Below are 21,983 nucleotides of genomic sequence, written 5' to 3' on the forward strand. Positions count from 1 at the left end.
GTAAACATTTCTTACATCAGCAAGACCTATTTCATAATACTTTTTTCAACAAGTAGCATAAATCCATCAGTTAATGATGGGAGTAGAGCTACTAAGCTTAGTCATGAAAAGCAAGAACAGATGATAAAATATATTGGATATCTTAACTCATGAGCAAGAACACAAGGATGCACATATTTTGATTATGTCAATCTCATCTCCTTTAAATCTGTCCACTAGGAAAACAAAGCAAACTCTGTATTACAGCTGGAAAAGTAAGGCAGTAAGCCTGAAGCCAGACAGCACATCACCAACATCATCTAAAAAAGTAGATTGTCATTTTTATGGAGAACTAATTTACACTCCTCTCTGTAATTCAAGTACGCATGGGGAAGATGCTGCAAGGTAGTTGGTTGTTTCTGAAGTACCAGGAGTTGACAAAAGTCCATTTTATATTTAATGAAGGTAACAAAACATAAAATATATAAATTCCACAAATGCGTGTTCTTACAGAAATCAAGAACTACTAGCCTACAGAGTCATATGCATGCTTTCAAGACATGAAACTGGGGCTGGTGAAAGAAATTACCTGTATGTCAGCATCAACATCTGGCACATCAAATAAAGATACTGTAATTCTCAGCTTTTTGAGGTGGGTGAAGCTGGTCATAATATCAGATCTACCAGTTTTTATTCAGGGGTGACTGTATTACTAGCCAGAGGAAAATCTTCCATAGGAAGCGTTGGATGACATCCTGGAACTCAATTCATTTTTACCATAAATACTCAAATTTATAGGGATGGTTTGGACTGTTACTAAATCTATTGTAATTTTGTTGTATGACAGGTTTGAGACTGCAACTGTTGCAATTACTAGGCAAAGGCAGCTCCAGGTATCTCATTAACAGCTTGTCTTACTCTGCTCCCATAATAGGTAGAATGAAGTTGGACTGCGCTTTTGGCCCTTGAACTACTTGTATTAATGTAGTTACTTTGGATCCTCTGCATAGTCAATGGAAAGAGGTTGATTGAGCCCATCAGTTTTTTCTGTCATGTATGTGTTCCTGGACAACACTTAACGCTGCAATAGCCAAACGCCGTCATGTTTCTGTCCATCTTACAGAGAGCAGTCTTTAAGGGAAGCTCACACGGTGAGAAAACTGGTGAATAAACCAAGCATCTCTGGTTCATTCTGTTTGGCAGGAAATGTTCCTTTTGGTTTTGGTAACTGGATTCTTAAAATCATCATTTGTTGTCAAAAACACACGGCTTGGCTTGATCTTTCTCTTCTCTCCGTCTTTTCCTTCTGCCCCACCTTGCTGGTAGTGCCTCATACCATGCACTTGACCTGTTTTGTTTGTGTTTTTTTAATAAGGTAAATTTCTGAAACTGGCTCTACCTACGAAACAAGTATTTTGCTCTCATGGCTCAATTTCCTCTCTCCTAAAAGTAATAGAATAGTTCCTAGTTCACTATTAAAATCTGTACCTTTTATTTTGTATATGACCCCACTGCTCAACGTTTTCAAATGTGATTATGAAAATGTTTAAACAAATGCATTTTCTCTTCAAAGTTATTTTCTCTAATGCATATCTGTGTAATTAAAACATAACATAAACTATACTGTAGCATTACAATCAGAAATTAATTATTGTAACATGAAATTTTCATTTTTTGTCTTACTGCAAAGGTGAGTATGGCTTAAAATTGAAAAATATTAGTCCTTTTCATAGAAACCTGTTTGAAGATCATAAGGGAGTACAAAAGAAGAAAAGCTTTTTGTTTGTGTTTGCAATCAAATCTTTCTTAAAAGGAAGTCTGACACATAGGCATTGTAGTGTTTTTTTTTAATATTACATTGAAGAAAGCAAGATACAAGTCTCACTGGATTAGCTGGAATTCAAGTATAGCAGAAAAGCCATTTTTAAAAATAAATGCATTGAGCAAACAAGAATCTCAATGAGCCTCAGAAATGGCTATTCAAAGGTAATTTTCAAATATTAGCAAAGCTTACTTTATTGCTTGCAACAAACAAAAACAGAAGAAAATGTCAACATAAAGAAGCTACTGTAAATTATTTAATTGGCAAAACATTCTGAAAAAGAATACCAAAAACATATGTAAGTATACTGTCGATCTAAATATAATCAATGTTTGTTCTAGTAAATTTATTCAGCTCATACAATGTACTTAGAAATTATATTTCTATTTTTAAAGACAGCTTGCAAATTTTCACGATTTGTATATCAAATCAATGTGTTTGCCAATGTTCTTTTGAAAAATTCTTGAAATAAATACTCATTATAAACATTATAAAATGTTAAAGGCAAGAGCTGTACAGGTCAGTGAGAAAATTGTTGGTACATCACATAATTAAAAGCAAAACTAAATAGATCTAGTTCATGCTACATTTTCAGTGCTGCACTTGTAAGACTTGACTGATGCCCTCACAGGTCTGGTTAGTAGTTTGATAGCTAAATCTGAAGTACTGCATAAAAGTATGTAAGAACCTTATTTGTTTAGATGTAAGTACAGTTAAAATTCAGATTGCACTATGGTTAACTCATTGCTTTGGACTTAACTATTGCTCTGATCCTTGTTGATAGTAGCAGCCCATGCTGCATGACCAGGTGATGAACTAAAATACTTGTTACTAATTTCTAATTTGAACTGATGTTCACATTTTAAAGATCCACTGTTATAAATCTCCTTCCTTCCTTCTACATAGGAGTTGCAGCAATGGTAGGGCAATGGAGCAAGGACTTTACCTGTACTTGGATAATGTGCAGGTCCTTTCACCTATTGATACTCATTTCTGCTTAGCTTAAAAAAGAGATTTTATTATCTTTTCTTTCAGTTTGCAGTAAGAAATCACTACTGTGAAATTTTGTGACCTACTGACCTTTAGTTCTGAAAAAATGGTTTATTTACAACAACAATCACTATCTTAAAGAATAGTGTAAAACACTTTGACATTTAATACTTCTGTAATTACCTTATGTCATGTGTCAGCCCTGGATATCTGTGGTTTGGATCACTTATCTACTATCTAGTTTATATAAAGGCCTTCAGGGTCTTTATCAAAATGTGTATATGAACTTTTCACTCTATGAAGTAAAAACCTGGGTCAATTATATCTATTTTCTGTGACCTTCTTGACTTTTCACACCCACTCTGTCAGAGTTGTTATAGATTGTAATACTTGCCTGCAGTATCAATTGGAGAATGATTGCTGGCTTCATTAATGCTGTCAGAGGTGTGGCTGATACATAAACTAAATATCCTCTTGACAAATGGCATTACCTCCCTCAAATTCATTCTGCTTGGCTGTTGTTAATCTTATCTGTTCATTTAGTCAATAGCTGTCTTTCCAAAGAGACTACCAATAATATATATTGGAAGTCTGTTCCTGAAGGGAGGAGAGTCAGCAGAGCGGTTCGGGCAGTAGGCTAGAATTTACCAAATAAGAATTTAGTTTCTGTTCCTGTTATCATCATCTTGGGTGGCAACTCAGCAAAAATTGTGCCTAGGTTTTAACACATGAGCAAGCAATTAGAGGGAACAAGTTATCCCCATATAGATTTCCTGTAGTGTTTCTGCACATGTCCTTGAACTTCCACACCCTCTATCTAGTAAGTACAAAATGTTTTTTGAATTTCCAGCTCAGAGAGTGAACATGACAGCTGTCTCTCATCCAACAATTCACATCCTGAGCAATGGCCTGCATGGCTTTTTGGCCATGTACAACTAATCTGTTTCAAATATATAGTAAGTACTAGTCTTTCAGATATTAAGTCTGGTTACATTTTTTTATGGTAACTGTCTATGGACATGGTCCTACTATGAGTTTTGCTGAGGTGGCAAACGCAGAACCAGTTGCAAGATCAGGGCCTCAATGCTTTGAATGCAATTAAAACAGATGAGTATGTGTTAAGCCCAAGATAATTGTGTTAAAAGTAATCTTAACTGGTAACAACTGGAAATGAAATGTTTGTTTTGTTTTCCAGCATTTACAGAACTTCAGTGTGTTAGCATATGTCAAATAGTCTTATTGTTCTTAAGGAGCTATGCGGATATCTTGAAGTATGAAAACTCCGTAAATGTAACTAACTGTCATTGCAAAAAAGGATTATTTTCGGACTCGTAAAACAGTAGAACAGACCTCATAAAAAAGTAATTCAGTGGAGCATGCTACAACTTCACAGCCTATGGGAATAAGTTTACAATGTATAATTTTCATGCCAGAATTCTTGAGTTATCAGATAATGTATTTCCTTTCAATGATTATTCTGTAAGCCATATTTAGGCCTTTCTTACAATAGAAGCCTCACTGTGTGATTCAATACAGAATATTCCGTGTGTTGTTCACAAAACAGTTTTCTTATTTAGGTTGGGGAATTTAGAATAAGGAAAAAAAATTGCTTCATTTGTGTGTTTGGAATAAACATTCTCAGTCATCAAAGTCTGCTGCCTTAGAGAGAAAGGAAGTACCAACAGCAAATATTTGCGCTGAACTTAAGATTTATGATAACTGAACAACCTGTTATTTGTATAAGCTAAAAATATTCTTAAACCAATATTGTAATATGAATTATTAGACACTGAGAAGATTTATAAGAGCATGTCTGTATTTCTACTTAAAATCAGAGGTTGGGCTTATGAGCAGAGGACCTGATTTTCATTTATACTACAAAATCTGCACTTCTTTTCTCAGTGGAAAAGGGATTTAAAGGAGAAGTAAATAAACATAAGAATAAAGCCCATTATGCTGCTAAAGAGAGTGAAGAACTCAGGCAAGGAGTTTCAGTGTCCAGTTCTGGAGATTGCAGTGGTGAGGAGGGGTTGGCCCAGGCTCAGAAAAAGCAGCAGCAGGCAAGGAAGTGTCTGAGTTCAACAAGCACCTAAGAAAGAGAAAAGACAAAGGTGACCCAGGTCTGCTTCCAAAGGGGAAGGTGACATACTGAACTTAGGACCTGTACGTAAAGAAATCGGGGAGCAGAGAGCAGTGGCTGAGGCACCAGTGAGCCAGCTGCAAGAGGTCTGGTCATGGGTGTCAACACAGCGGGAAGCATGGAGACTACCAAAGCCAGCTTGAAGTTGCCATTAGAGAAGAATTGGTAACCCATTTGATCCAAATTTTATCAGGTGCAAGCATTTACTTTGCGTAGCTATGGCATTTTTGGTCTGGTCTTGAATGAGCAGCATTCACTGTTGTGGTTAACCACAATCTTATTGTAAACAGGCCTCTGACCCTGACTGTCATTTATTCTGCACTGCGAAGTTCCTATTTACAATACACACATCTCGGGCTTTGCCAGTGCAAAGTGAAAAATGAAGACTAGAATATCTGCTAGTCAGAAAATGCAGTTAAGTTTCCACAATGAAATGAAAGAAACATTCAAGAATGAAATGAGAACAGCTCATTTTCTGCACAGGTGATACAATTTCTGACCTATGAAATCCAAAGGCAGGCTTGCACCAGGTGAAGACGTGTCAGAATGCCATCTTTGCAAGTGTTGAACTTCCAGCCAAACTAACTCTGCAATTTTGTGCTGTTTCTACAACGTCTTAAATCCAAACTTTTGTGAAATTTAAAAGTGCCGTGGCTAAAAATTCTGTGCTAATCTTACCAATGGACCCATGGAGCCAGGTCCTTAAAACCTCACTGGATTCCTCCCAGCATCACTGGATTTCTACACAGGGACAAGAAACCAGTGACACTTACCTATTTGCACCATCTGCTCTGAACATTTGGGCCAGTGTCACAGATGAGAAGAACCTGAATTAGTTCTGCTTAATGCCAGAATACAGACTGAAGGTTTACAAATTCTGACTTCATTTCTGAATGTGTTTATATATCAAACAGGCTTCAGCTTCATATATCTGGAAAAAAGAAGAAATCTATCTTGTAAGATGGGAAGGCCATTTTGCAATTATCATCGATGGGAACTTGACTGAGCAAGAAACTTTAGTGGTTTATTTTTAAAGGAATAATCACTGTACATTTTAATATAGCTAAAAATGTAAAAGTTTAGTGTGTTTAAAATTTTATTTTACATGCTTTACACAAAGAAATTTTATCTACTCAAAGTGTACAGCAAGTAGCTACTCATTTAATGTACATTTTTGGAAAAAAAAAAAGACCCCACAACATAAAAGCAAGCTGGAGTAGGACAAAGGTTGGACGTGTTGCTTAGGGACATGGTTTAGTGGGCGAAATTGGTAGTAGGGGGATGGTTGGACCAGATGATCTTGGAGGTCTTTTCCAACCTTAAAGGTTCTATGAAAACAAAAGGGTGTCCTATGCTGACTCTTACAAAATAATTCCTACTATAGCTTTATAGCTTTATATAGTTTTTTTGTTCGTTTGTTTGTTTTTTCAAAAAAGGAAAAGTTAAGTCTGTGGAAATGGATTTAGTAGCATTTTCTTTTATTTGGGAATTTTGTCCTGTAACATCTGCCCAAGCGCAAATCTGAAGCACCTAGTCCAGGATGCATACACACGATATTACAATAGGTTAGGAACCTTGCTATGGCACAGAGGTACCCACTTTCTGACTAGCTTTCCGTTTTACCTTGTTTCTGCTCCTAGGAGTGTGTCCCCTAATCTACAGAGATATTTTGGAGGGGACCCCCTGTGTTTCTCTTCCTTTTGCTAGGAGCACTGGATTTCTGGCAGCACCTTGGCCCAACTTCACTGGAACAGACACGTGGTTGTCAAAGCCCATCCCGTAGCCCGGCCATACAGCAGTTACTGTTAGAGGGGGACCATGTTGGGGTGCTGAGCCATGCCTCCAGCACATAAATGACAAAGTTCAGATAACCTGTTGTCGTCAGCATTTCCTATTCTCTGGGTGGCTCCTCACAAGTTTTCGGAGGCCCATGTTCTTGGGATACACTCGTGTTGGGAGCTGGGCATTGCCTTTCACAGGCACCCCACTGTGCCAGGTAAACCTACAGGAGGGAGAAATACAGTACCAGTGCTCTGAATCTCTCGCACGGGGCAGGGTTCTCAATTATTTGGCACAATAGCAGTTAAATTGAAGGTGTCAGAGCGGACCCTAGATATCAATTTCAGCATTTGTTGATGTCAGAAAGTGGCCAAATAGTTATTTTCTGTATCTGCGGTTAAACAAAGATTTACTAAACTGAGCATTTTTCTTTTTTAAACAAAGCACTCTGAGTGCAGATACTGAAGCAGGCTAACCATTGCAGAACATCTCCATTTGTCAGTAAGCTTTCCGCAGCCACCAAAATATCCCTGCCTATTGTTTGTGGAGATACTGTGAAGGCAGACAGCCAGTGTTGCGTGAGCCAGAGAAAGAACTAGCTATTAAATTGAATTCCAGTGTTATCTTAACAATAGAGTTATTTTAACCTATTTTTCCCAAATTCTACTCAGTTTTAAAGAAGGGACATGGATTCCTTTTATATGTTTTCATGCTGAACTTTTTGCAGTAGCAAACAACTCACATAGTTAAAGGAAGTCTGTGAATTCTAAGAGGCACTTTCTGAAGACAGATCCCTCTGCCGTTGTTGTCATCATTCCATTGTGTAGGAATATAGGGATGTGATAAATGGTGAGATGTGATTGCATAACTCTGAAAGTTGGCCTGTATTCCTTCAAATGGAACTACTAAAAAAAAATTAATCTGAACAAAATATTCAGACTTTAAAATGCTGTATTTTGTTACAGAGCAAATTATCTGTAGGCTATAACTAAAAAGTATTTCAGATTAGGGTATTGATAGGCTGGACTGGTATTTTGGGGGCAGATGGCTATTTTCACTGGCCCAACAGCAACCAGCATTCAAATAATTAGCAGATTTGGGGTTGCACAGAGCCCAAAGAAAGCGGGAAGCAAAAAGCTAAACTCAAGGGTAGATTATTTGACAAAATCTCTTTTACCTCATTAGAGGTGCAGAGAATTTTGCTTCATCTGGGTTGTTCAGTACAGAACTGAAATACAGTTTTTAGGAAGTCTTTTTTTTTTTTTTTTTCTTTTTACATTTACATACAAAACTGTCTTTTTAATTTTTGGTTGCATTTTTTTTTTAAAGTGTGTGTCTGGGAAGAATGAGTATGTAGTGCCTATTTGAAAGCTTCCCTCTCTTTTTGGAGGGTTTGCCCTGTATCTTTGACATTCAGTGAAAGAAATAGGCCTTGAAGATTTTCTGGAGAACACGATTGAAAAAGCCTGTGGTGACTACATACGACAGCTTTGCAGTCATTTTGGGAAGTTATGTTTGGTTATTTGTCATGCTAAAGTCTCCTAGTCTTCTTACCTTGACTTCTGGAAAGATATGCCTTCTCTCCAGCTGAACAGATCGTCTGCCAATCAAAGTGGTTTTTTTTCTATTTTTTTTAGTCAAACCATGATAGGATTTTGAGAAGTTCACTCAATTCAGTGACTTCCTATTAGCGAGAGATCTAATCTAGGATCTCTGGGCCTTGGGGAATGCAAGTTTTGTTTCACTTGCTAAAGTAAGAAAGGAAAGAAAGTGAACTCAAATAAGAAAATTATAATATACAATCTCCTTTTATGGTAGTCCACATGGAAAATGAGGGTCTGCCCTCATCCATATTTATACCAAAAGTGGTTCCCATGTTCAACAGACCACCATACTACTAATCTCTGCATTTTTTTTCCAAACTTCATTCTCACCCAAGGTGAGAGTATATTCCATTTACTAGATGTGCATTGTGAGCTTTTTTCCTTTTTTTTTTTTTTTTTAGAGGACTATGGGATTTAGTAAGTCAGCAAGACTTTCTGTACGTTTGGGGATCAGTGTAAAGGAAATGCTATTTCCACTTGGTGCTATTTCAGTGGATTAGGCGGTGCATCAAAACATACATATTAGCTTCAGTGATAATACCTCAAGGTCTCATAGATTTGCTGGGACTATGATGGTTTCCTTGATGCTACCTGAGATTCTTGCACATATTTCTCATCATAGCACTCTTGACATAAACATCTGATAGTCTTTATGCGATGGGAATTCTGTAGTCGTATTCTAATTGGTGCATCCCCTCAACAACTGGACATTATCTAGGTTGCACTAATGGAAAGGGAATGAAAAGTCCACTTACAAAAATAAAGTTCGAGTGCAGTACCATACCAATAGTGGCTCTGAAGTGTGTTGTATCTGTGTAAAGTCCCCTTCAGAGTCCAGCTTTCTTGGGCTTAGCAAAAGGAACGGAAGTAAATGGTCTAGTGGCCCACTTATAACTATAGCCCTACAGGAAACTACACCAGCAAGTCTCTTGGTTAATGTGTCTCAGAAGATTTGAAATGTTCCTTTGAAATAAAACACATCCTCTAATGGGAATGTTCAGATGGATTGTTCAAAAAAGCAGAGCAAACATTTTATAATTGTAGTCTATATACATAATATTTCAATTCATATATTTTGCTTCACATCTGCCGTTTTGTCAGTTTTAATTGATGTAATATGCTGTGTTTTTATTTAGAAAGGCATCTTTTTTTCTATGTAGCATTATAACTAATGTCTGCAAATATCATGTTCAAGACTGTTTCGTGACTATATTGACATTTTCCAATGTACAGAGTTTAAAAAAATTAGTCCTGAAATTCAGATTTTCATGTCTAAGCCAGATCTTTAAGTAGGGGCTAAACTTTTTGCATGTGTCAAGGTAATAACTACAGTGAAAATAGCTTATAATATGTATATGAGAAGCATCACTCACGAAGTTGTTCACTGTGGTAAGAGCAGCTCTAAATTCAAGCAAGTGTTGATTTCTTTCTATATACAATGGATATATGGAGATATATCCTTTTCTTATTCTATTATTTCCCATGCATCATTCATTTTGTTGCGGTTGAAAACTACAACTTAACTACAACAAAATAGCACCAGTGGTAGGTTCTTCCAGGCTTAGTTTCCAAAATACTTGCAGTTTCACTGGTGATAGAGGGTAATTAATTTGTTCATGCAGTTTCTTTCCTTCTTTTGATAGTGCTAAGGCTCCCATCTGCCATCAGATGACTTTCTTCCTGACTGAGATGCACCTGTGGTCTTTGAAGACTACCTTACATATTAGAGGTGAGCTGTTACCTGTTAATAAAAGAAAACAGCAAAACCTGTTGATGAATATTAAATTGATATAAAATTCCGCATAACCAAATTAAGTGGTTTTTGTACTTATGAGAGAGAAAACTGGACAGCATGATGATGTTTGAACTTGGTCAGCCTCTTTGCTTATCTCATCATAGAACTGAAGTGTCCTTTCAACTCAGAAGTGTTAAGATTATATTTAATTGGATGCATTTTCCCTTTTAGGAAGCTATGCTTCACTTGACTGTAAGCTTCAGTGTAATGACTAGTTTGGGTGAATGAAGATCAATAGTCTTCTTGATTTGTAGAGGCATTATGATTTGTACTTAGTATGAAAATTTTAAAAATGTTGCATGTTCTGGGTATTTTGCATAATTACTTGAAATTTTGTACGTGCAGGGACATATTTATCTTATTAATTGATCATTCCAGGAGACAAATGACTAATTACCAGCCATTCATTCATCTTCCCTTGCTATTACTAAAGTAAAATAGGAAAAAATAAACAAACAAAAAACACTGATCAAACACAAAAACTCAAACCACTGGTTTCTAAATGGATCATATAAAAATATTGTTTATGATGCTTCATGTCAATTGCAGTGTACTGTACTTTTGTTGAAAAACAATGCTAGTTTATTATTATTATTATTATTCAAATATTGACTCAGTATGCCATAGCAACCTATCTGTGTGTGAGAACTGTTCTCTTCAGTAACAACAATAATATTAAAAACAGCAATAATATTTTAAAAAGCTGTATTTCATGGGAAAGTGTGATGATTTAAGTAAACACATAGCTGTGATTTGTTGTAATTGAAGGTGTACTGTGCCTATTTTCCACCTTTCGCCTTCTTGCTTCCTCTGTGACCATTTATGCATGGTCCACACACCTCATTATAAAATCCTGAGGCAGAAGAGAGGACTGCTATCTTATTTTAAAAGCTACCTGCCACTGCATTGCCTTCCTACATTTCTCCAAATGATTTTTTCCCTGTAATATCTTTGTCTGAATTTAGAATGAGACACATGCAGTGTCAAACTGATTATTTTGAAACAGTGCAACCTTAAATCAGACAGACCTACTTGGTGGAGCTCGCCATGGTCCACGTAAGTATTTACCAGACAGCCATGTCAGAAACTGGCTCACAGTCCCACTGTAGCCCAAGCATCCAAATTTCTTTGCCATGGGACCAGGACGACAGAGCTCTGTGTGTGTGGTATACACTTGGGATTCATATAGATTCGTATAGATTAAGAATATGGGATCTTTTGGAAGGGCAGCTTGACAGAGCTCATGAATGTTAAAAAGTAACTGTTGTCTTCAGCTTGGCTCAGAAGACATTTTAAATTATTCTCAGGTACAGCCTTTGTTGTGTTCTGTACCTTTTTTCTTGTGAAAGAATAAAAAATATGATCATTAGGAAGGTGGTCAAAACATTTTTGCATGTTGGCAGCTGGAAAAGAATCAAAGCCTACATGAAGAAAATGGCAGCAACAAATAAATAGGAGGACCTGTCACATACTCCTTCAGCCCTTGCTAGTTGGTTCTTGAAAGTCCTACAGGTATTCAGACTACGTACAGTATTTTTTTACTCTGGCTTGCATTTTAACACCTAAGACTCTGCTCCAGCTAGCAAAAATCGTAATGCTGGACTTTGCTTGCTAAGATGTGGTTTTGTTTCCAGTGTCACATCCATAATTAACTACATTTCTATTCAATTGTATAGATGAAGATATTGGGATTCACCAGTACTATGACAAGAAACAACCAGGTAAAATATGTATAACTATAACCAAAACTAAACAAAACTTCCAAATGTTCAGCCTACTTTGATACAGACTGTTTGCTCTGAAAATATGCAACTTGAATTTCTTGCTAATGTATGCCTCTATTTCTATAGAGTAAGGAAGCACAGAAAGAGATTCTCTTTCCCAAGCTACATCAGAGTATTTAAAACCTCTCTATTCCACAGGGAAAAAAGAAAGATTTGGGGAAATAGTTACATAAAAAGTTACTGCATGTAATTTAATACCTCCTCAGTACAAACACAATTATAAAATGAGCTTTGTGTCGTTAGAACCTCATTGAGATTTTCTATTTTTATTTTATATTCTGATTCTCTGTTCCTTTTGCCTGCTGCGGAGTACTAAACCACTACAAGGGACTGCCGCTCAGGCAGATGCTGGCTGTTGCAGGGTTTGCTGGCATCCCAGCAGAGGGCATCGTGGACGCGCGAGTGCGTGCCCAGCCTCCTCCAGCCCCAACTGCTATCTGAAATAGCCATTTCAGAGTGAATGATCAATTTTCTTTATCTGATTAATCCTGTTAATCCTGGAAGTTTCATGATGGGCCAAAAGGTCTGCTCGGCTAGAGTTGCTTCCCGTTTGCGGCCAGGTTGGAGCGGAGGCTTGTGTGGGCATCCCGTGGGCTTGGCTTGGCGGTTCGTGTGCTGTCACCGGGGCTCTGCTGACAGACTGACTCAGCTTCTCTTCTGGGTTCAGTTGCAGCTCACTTCACTATCTGATGAGATTGGAGGCTCAGGAATACTGGCCCACCTGTTGAGCTGCATAAGCCTTTCTTTCACTGCAAATTTAAGATATCTGACTTACGAGGTGAAAACATCAGGGCTGTCCTAATTTTTTTGTAAATTTCTGTGTTTTATCAAAATGTATGACTTTTCTCTCTAATATTAATATTTGCTGACAGCAGTTGTAAGGATTATCATTCACCTTTTCATCTGTTCTTTCCCCTAGCGTCGCAGATGAAGCATGGTTACTTAGAAGACAAGCAAAAGCTAGCAGAATGTAAGGACATTTTCTCAGTTTCTTGTTATAGTAAGATGGAATTATTATTGTTTTGAATTGGTGATGCCCCTGGAAAAACATTAAAATAATCTCAGACTGCTTTCAGAGTAACTTTCTGCACATGCCCTTTACAAAAAGACAGGCTGTCACAGAACTACAAAGCACAAAACAGTTGTGAAGTTGTACTTCGTCCTTCCTGGTATATTCGCAGCTGTGTCATTAAACAGTACTGAATATTGCTTCTCAAATCCATTGCCAAGAGGAGTCACAAAAATAAGCATAATCCAGAGTTTTCCTTAGGACATTTACCCAGCAGATGAGCAATAAACATTTCCCACTCAGCTCCTGCATTGAAATACTAACTGCCTCAAAACTGAAATTTATAACTAAAATACTTCCATCCAAAATCAAATTACAGGTTAATAATCAGCTGCCTTCTTAGAACATTCTTAGCTTTCAAACATTGTACACTGTTCCTGCATTATCTGGTTAAAAGCAATTTCAGCCTATACTATCACAGAGTAGTACTGTGACAGTTAAAAATTTTTATATTAGTGCAACTTTTCTTAGCTCAAGTTTTACAGCTCCTGCATATTTATTATTGCTCAGTGTATGTGTTTGCGTTCAAACATTATTACATGACCACTCTGAAAAATAAAACTGATTTTTAGAAGACTTCACAAAGTAATACATATGCTGTGAGAATTGCCTTAACATTTCATGTTACCATAATGAAAATTTGTGTGGGGTTGTGCATGTGTTTGAAGGCAGAACATGATCCAGAAGGACATGTTATTTGCAGCACCGTAAGGTGTGTGTGGAGCAGGATGGAGCCCTGCTGGGGATGGGTGTAGAGGTGCACACAGCCACGGGGTAAATCTACACCCGCTGCAGAGGGTTGTGTTGTCAGAATCAATACAGCTTTGCAGAGGTAGGGAGGTGAGAAAGGGTTTTAAGTAGGGAGGAGCACGATGGATTTACATCCCTTGTGCTCCATGCAGCATTATGGTAGAGGTGCTGCCTGTATCAAAAGAGAAGCAGGCCCAGATAAACAGTTATACAGAAGCCCTGACTGCTATCTTTTATGTGTGTGGCATGCAGCAGAAGCATAAGCTGCTGCACCTTGTGGCTATAAATATTGGGGTGGCCTAGGCGGAAAACACCATATAGTACGTTTCTTAAAGAGGAATACTGCGTAACTTTATTCACAGCTGCTGATTGGTATATATAGTTTGGTATCTGTACGGGCAATTTCCCATTTTGCACATGTGGATAAATATTCCAGTATTTATGAAGGCATCCATTGAAAATGTGATCTTACATGCCTAATTAATATTATCATAACAGTTCCACCAACACTGGCTTTGGTCCAATAAAACACAAAGAGAAGTTGTATGTCGGTGTGCTCCTTTGTTGATATATGAAATCCTTCATTTTTTTTTCACTCTATAGCACTTCTATTGTAAGCTCCTTTTTGCAGGGGGGTTTAAACACAACTGTTAAGTCATTCAGTCTGGAAGTTGGCATACAAACTGACAGCTCAGAGCTCAAAACTTTTCATCGGGTTTCCTTTAAATAGACTAGATTTTAAAAGACCATGTGTTCTAGTTTCTCATAGTTTTTTATTGTATACTTACGAACAGAAAACTGCTCACTTTTAAATGATGAAATTTCACAAGCTATTAGAGAGCCTCATTCTCAGCAATGAAACAAGCCAATTACTAAGCAACTCCAGAAGAAGCTTTGCCTCCTGGTTTCAAAGAACAAATCCTATAAATCAAGTGTATTCTATAATATAAGTTATGGTATTTACAATTGCCTGTTGTTAATACCTCTATATATGCATATATTCATGCATATATATTTTGCGGACACGTTAGTGCCTGCTTTTTGAAACTGGGCAATGAAATGTTAGTTCAAAAGATTAGTATCTGTTTAGGATTTGATAACTTGAATCTGAGTTAACATACTGAATATGAGATGCTTTCTCATTGCAAATGCTTAGCAGCTGGGTAGGATATTCCATCCTGAGAGCTTTGTGCACAATTGCCATGGTGAAGTCATGGTCAGTGTGGATATTTCATGCAAATGATTCCTACAACAGAGTTTTTCAAAAGAATATCATTTGACAATAGAAAACATAGCCATTTCCTTCCAATTACAGGTATGTTTTATGTTTAAGGTAACTCCTAGAAATCTTAGGTTTGTGTTTCCAATGCAAAAGAAGCTCAAGTTGAAGAACTTTTTTTTGTTATATTTAATGTATGTTTGCACACACACACATATATACACACACATATGTACTCACTTATACATACTTTTTTTTTTTTTGACATTTTTGACATTTTTGACACTTTTATTTGCCAGCTCGAGATTATCCTTGGATACTTAAAAACAAACGGCCAGAAAAACTGCGAGATACTCTCAAGGAGGTAGAGGTACGTTTCGGGAAGTTTCAAGAACAGCAACAAATAATCCAGTTTTAAAACCTCTTTCAACAACTTTAATTCTCATAAAGATTCAACTCTCCCTGTGTTGATAAATGTGCTTTTGTCTGGTGGGTTGTTCCAAAACAGCTGCATCTTTGTGTGGCATGCTTCATCTATAAACTTGAAAATCAGAAGTATGTTAACTGATAGTGACAATGTGTACTGCCAACTCTACTTTCTGTTCTGTTTTCTGTTGTCCTTTAGGACTTAATTCAAAACAGTCAATGTGTGCTGAGCAAATGGAAGAACAAACGTATCTGTCAGGTAAAATGTTTTGACAAGCTCTTGCAATGTTCAGTCAGTGGAGCCGAACAGCCATTCAGTGATTGATGCGATAGTGTTAAAATGTTAACTAATACTGAAGATCATTGTTGTTTTTTTTTTAATGTACGGGGCTCTTATTACTTAGATTGTATTTATTTAAATTACTAATCTGCAGTAGATACTATGAGACAGAAGTCTGTTTTTTATCCACAAGAAAAATTATATAAAAGGGGCCTGATTCTCTGAGAGAATTATTTTGGGGGGAAACATCCTGAAAGCATCCTGAAAGCAGGCTCAGGGAGTGGTTGCAGTATATAGACACGTCTGGAATATATGTTATATTACATTTTTATATCTTAATTATTGACATCTCTGTCACAAATCTTTTTACTTTATGCTTATATAATATGTGAAGGAGACTATAAACCTAAGCTAGCTAAATCATAAATCGAGTCACGGAACAAAAGATATTGTGACATTCAGCACACATGTAGCTATGTTCTCTGTCCATGTAAGTTCCATATATTGTATACAAAAAACAGCTTTTCACATCATCATTAACACAGAACAGTAAGGGAGGTGGGAGATCTGAGCATGAAGCATGTGCTCCAGCTCCTTAATCAAGAGCTTGTTCTGAAAAATGTGTAATGTATTTTATAAGTTTCTACAGTCTTCATTGTTCATGAGGAATGTGTATCATATTTAAAGCTGGCTTGGCATAGGAAATACTTATAAGTGTTATTAATATTGTTTCTAAGAAGAAATTATGTTCTAACTTCTATGCTTTTTCAGTTTCATAACTTTTTTTCTTCTAATCGAGGTAGTACCAAATGGGTGTCAGCTGGATGAATATTAAGTATTTGAACAATATACAGCTGAAATTTCAGAAATGTCTTTAGGAATAGCAAGTTTTTTCTAAACACCTGATACACCAAACACTATAAAGTCTTTTTGTATCAATAATAAAGATATTGTCTAAGCCTATCAGATTGTTTTTGCCTATCAGATCTTATCACTAACAAGTGTATATCATTCATGTACAGATTACATAGTATTACTCTGTGAATGTTAATCTTCTAGAACTGATTTAAATATTAATTGTACGCTAATTTAGAGGACTCATTTTTTCTGTTGTTATTGTTCTGATTAGGAAAGGAATTTGGTTAAGAAATACTGAGTCAGTTAGCCATGAGAGTGTTCATTTGCTTCCCAGTTTGTTCTCTTCATTTGCTTTCCCAGTCTCTTCTCCCTCTATCATTTTTCTTCCCCTCCCATCTGTATCTGCGTACACATGGATTCCTTACCAATTCATGCTTTGGAACAGTGGACTTCTTGCCAAACTTTGATTGTCCTGCTTTTATAACACTTCTATTTGACAATCAATTGTGTTTTAAACACTTCTTGGTTTCACTTAGCGTCCTCTCAGTAGTTTCAGGCTTACATAAACAGAAATGGGACAATACGAATTAATTCATTTCTTGTACAAGATGGGAAAGAAAAGAGATGACTGTTTTTGTCTTAGCATATTTGGTTATGTCTGCCTTTGTATTGGATTGAATCATATAAAGGGATAACTTGATAAATTAAATATATTTTTAGTGTTTTTTAGATGGCTTATATAGAAGGAAGCCAGAGTTGAAGTTATAGTTAAAAAATCAGTCATCTCTCCTTAAATTCTGCTTTTGGTTTCTGAATCACGAAACAAATTATTTTTATATAATAATGGCTGATACCTGAAATTACCAGTGGGTTTATAATGTTCTGCCAAAATAATTGTTATTCCACTTTGTCTTCCTCAAAATATAAGCTGTCCAAGAAATGAAAATAAAACAGAAAAATGAATAGTTTGCAAGAGTCTAGATTAGAAAACCTGCCTTGTATCAATTTTTATGTTAAACAAATTATTTTTCTGCTGCTTGTGTCTCTGAGTATTTTGCAGGAGTATCTGGACTCCCTTTTTGATACAAATGTTCTGAACTTCTGAGAAAGAGGTTGTCCACTTTTTAATTTAAAATGGGAAGCTAATTATCTGTTTCAGCAGGTGTTTAGCCCATAATGGTGTGATCTATGCCACAGCACAACTGCATTCACATGCTACTCTGGATAGATACCAGAGCAGCAGTCGGTGGGAAAATGAGAGGCCATGTTTGCATTAACTTTCAAGCACAGTGGAAAGCATGGGCTGAATTATCCTGACTGTCATAATTTTCACCAATTTGGGCCAAATCTGAGTATATGGTTGTATTATAGTGTCTTCAGTTTTTAGCTCTTCATTTTGTAATAGCAGTGCGATGCCAAATAAATTCAGTTATAGAAATGTATATATTTAACTCAACAACCATGTTACTTTTTAATAAATGTTCAATGTATCTGAATCTGCCATGGCGTTAGCTGAACCAGGAGGAGTTCCCTTTCTTTTGTAAAAACAATGTGCTACGTGAAAACTCAATGTCAGTTGTATCTTTAGCAAGACAGAATGAATAGAAAAAAAAATATCTGACAGGAGATACAATGATAACATTACTATTATCTAAAAGAGTAACAGATTTCCCTCAGATTGTGTGAGGAACAAGCATAGGACTGCTGTTAGTGTGCTTTCTGAAACCTAAAAATCACTATTCCTAATCCCTCAGTGCCTCTTCCAAATCTCCCAGCTTCTAAATAGCCCGCAGGTAAAAATTAGGGGCTATAAATTTAAATGTGCATCTGCTAAAAATATGTGTGCTGTCATGTTAACTGTTTGTGTGCAAATGACCAATTAGCCTTCATGCATATACCTCACTGACAGATCTAGTTAGTTTGCATGCAGGTTATCTTGTCCATTGTATGCATGTGTTTCTCAGAATTGGTTCTTGTAGATGACATGAGTTTGGCGAGATCTACTGTAATGCTGGCCCAGCTTTCTACCTTTCTTAATGTGTCACTTTATGCATCAAAATTTCTCCTATTACTTTTTTTTTTTTACACAGTGCATTAGAAGTTTCATATTTACTTCCTTGTGCATTGCCGAAAAAAATCTATTGACCTTTATTTTTGAGGTCCTAAGTTCTAGTACTGCTTAGAGCTTCTGAAATAGAAGATATGCCAATTCATATAAACATAACCTAGACTGTACAGAGATTTTTGTCAAGGAATTTGCTCTCCTGTTTAAAAGAGCTTAGTTGAGCCCTAAAGGACTGAGCTCTTTTCTCTAACCATGTTCCTAGTTCCAGAAGGACCTGAATGCACACTATTTCTATATGGTACTTCTGAACCCCAACTTTGATGACCTGTGATGAGCTGCTGAAATAATCCTGTAATCTTCTGTTAGCTGGCGTCAAAAGAAAATGCACAGACCATGAAAGAAGTATGAAGGAAAAAAGACAAGAAGTCTTTACAATAAAAGGCCACTGAATTGTTTATAATTAAATTGGTTTTCTCTGTCTGGAAGCAATAATCTAAGGAATTACCTTTATCAATATTTTAGTTTACTATGAAGAAGCTCTGGCTTCTTCCCTTCCTCTGGTCTCCTTCTCTAATTCTTTGGAATGCTTTTAAGTTTTGCCACAAAATCATGAAATCAATCCTATGAAACGATGCCATTGGTCCAGGTTTGGTTTTACACTATAGGTTAGTAACATTAATGAGATGTAGCTGAAACATTTGATTTCCAACTTTTTTTTTTATTATTTTTACATTTGCATTACAGTGTAGAATTGAGCACATGCCAACACTGAATTATTTTGTTTTATAAATGCCAAGCACTGGATTTGAATCATATCTGTTACCTGCCAGTGTAAAAGATTTATATATTCTGTGCTTAATTACTTTGATTTAACTTGATTTGTGTTGCAATTTACATATGTATGTGAACAGTTTTTATGTTACCATCATTGACATGCTTAGAACTGGATCCTGAATCGAGATACACAGCAATATGTGCTGACATGGCTTGTTATATCGGCTACTGTGCCCATAAGCAAACTGATTTAGCAAGATATGTGGTGACATACAGGAGCACATCTGATATCAAAATGAAGACATTTGAGCTAGAATACATGAGAAGCCAGTATCCATCACTGGTTACTAAGAGGAACGCTGCCCTCATATTAAATTCTTTTGGTTGCTTTTGATCACAACCATTAATGGGTTGTGTGGTTTGAGGGATTTGGAGCTAGAAGTACAAATGCATTGATTATTGTGAAACAGTAACGTGTAACAACAGTAACTTCATTTGTAATAAGGCGTGCAACAGAGTAATTACGGTAGGGTGGCTAAGAAAGCAATCTGGAATGAAGAGGTGGGGAAAAACCCTGGGAACCTGCTTGAACAAGAAATGCTTTGCAATTCTCTTCTCCTTTTGCATATTCCTTTGTCAGTTGGGATCTGTAAGGGAAAACAGTTTGCAGCAATATTTTTTACAGGCATATTTTCCTTCTCTTCCAGTTTTAATCAGATAGAGGCAAATCCTGGCTTTGCTCTGGAGGTATCTTTTTGGTAGAAGGGCTGATAAGCAGCTAAGCTGCATGAATGAGGAGTCAAAGGCTAATGCTTCCGAGGATAAAGAAATCTGCTTAAGTACATGGTTAAGTTCTACTGTTGTCCATAAGTTTGGAGCATGTACATTTTGGCACACAAAGTACATAATGCCCTCTACCAAAATCTTCACATTCAGCTCACAGAAACTCAGTGACCCTTCCTTTCCCGTGTGTGATTTTACTCATACCAAACATTTTACTCATACCATGTTCAAGCATAAAGACTATTCTTCCAATAGGTATGAAGTCAAGCACTCATTTTTTGTTTAGGAACACCTTGAGACTCTTAAAGCTGTAGAGGTGTCTTTTCTGGTTTCCATTTTTCACATCATGGTACTTCAGTCTGAAAAATGTTGATGTATTTCATTACTGTGGGTTTCTTTTCCTAATTTGATATCTCACAGATGGAATGACTTTGTGCCTTCTGTAAATAACGCCTCTGACATTTGCTTTTATTCCTTAGTAATGATGGGCAATTCCCCTAAGCAGTACTTTTTGGAGTTGGATCACTGTGTATCTGTGTTCAAGCCAAGTTTGCAATCTTTAACATTTCCTCTATATTCATTCATGCTTATCATTGGACTGCTCCCATCCACTAAAATATGAGCTTAACTGTGCAAGCATATGTACAACAGCACCTAAATCTTATTATCATCTAGCAGTCTTTGCATAGACTACACAGTGTGTAAGCATTTGAAATAGTGAAGTTTCAGTGTGAACAGATAAATATTTTGTTTTACAAAATATTATTGATAAAAGATAATGTGTTTGTGCTTTGTTTAAATATCTGCTTGTATCTCATGGTAAACTTTAAGAAGTATTTTTAAAATATATATTTATTATCTGCATAGTATCATTTTAATCTCAGGCCTTTTGTACTAAATATTTGTTTTTCCTTTTAATTCCATTTCCCAGTACTGTTTATCTTGTAAAAAAAACTTTGGTGTTCCTTGGTAATGTCACATTTATTTATTGTAAAATCCAGTTGAAATTGTTCCGGTTTCATCTGAGAAAAGTTGAAGGGAAGGTTGTGCTGCACCTAACCATTTTCTTAAGATATACATAAATTCTGAACTTACCGCCTTCTCTCATGCCACCGTCTACACTTGGAATAGACTCAGTCCTGAATTCCAGCTGATCATCTTGCAATATTGAAAATACATAACATTGGTTCAATGACTAGTTTCATACATGTAAAACGAAGGACATTCATTAATACAGTAATTTTCTGTTTATGTAACAGGTGTGCTTTATGTCATTAGAAGGAAATGAACAGATAGGCAGAAAGCAAATTTACACTCTGAAACACATTAAGACTTAAAGAAACCTAACCTTGTATTTATTTGTTGCTATCAAGCCAAGGGTTTGCAAGCATGTCTCTACGCAGCATATAGGATGGACGTATTAAATGTCAGCAGAATTATAAGCGTATGGCCTCATCCCATAATGCAGTCATTCAATAATATATTGGCCATCTACGAATCAAAACACTTTTTTTTTCCAGGCTTTACCTGGAGAGGGGCAGTGTATATCCCTACTCTGTCAGGTAATCCAAGAGACTACAGACAGACTTCTGATTCTCTTAGGTTATTTTCCCAGGTTAACTCCAGGATACTTTTCTCACTCTCTGCAAGGAAAAGAAGCATGAGACCAACCCTACCATTAGAGTGATGCTTTCTGCAGGAAGGGCATAGCTCCCAAGGAAAGGTGGTGTGGAAGAGGCGAGGTGGAAGGTTTATTTTAGTGACTGCACCAGCTCTCTTGTTGGTGCCTAACACTGAAAGATTTAGGATGGTGTTTTCCTTCTCTGGCTGGCTGATATTCATTGAGAAATTTAGAACTCCTTTTCC

General features: G+C 36.5%; 1 protein-coding gene across 12 annotated transcripts in view; it reads left to right on the plus strand.

Moving 5' to 3' along the window:
- WDPCP (WD repeat containing planar cell polarity effector) overlaps positions 1-21,983 on the plus strand; it is a 152,209-nt gene that overhangs the window by 35,836 nt on the left and 94,390 nt on the right. For all 12 annotated transcript variants that reach the window (XR_013948312.1, XM_080584724.1, XM_080584725.1 and 9 more), the window contains 5 exons: positions 9,958-10,043; positions 11,786-11,830; positions 12,813-12,863; positions 15,231-15,301; positions 15,557-15,616. Coding sequence is in view for 11 of the 12 variants with exons in the window: in XM_080584723.1 (XP_080440849.1) it covers positions 9,958-10,043; positions 11,786-11,830; positions 12,813-12,863; positions 15,231-15,301; positions 15,557-15,616 (313 nt within the window). In the remaining variant the exon portion in view is untranslated. The remainder of the gene's footprint in view (positions 1-9,957; positions 10,044-11,785; positions 11,831-12,812; positions 12,864-15,230; positions 15,302-15,556; positions 15,617-21,983) is intronic.

Source organism: Anser brachyrhynchus (assembly GCF_964034855.1).
Source record: "Anser brachyrhynchus genome assembly, chromosome: 3".
Classification (NCBI taxonomy): domain Eukaryota; kingdom Metazoa; phylum Chordata; class Aves; order Anseriformes; family Anatidae; genus Anser; species Anser brachyrhynchus.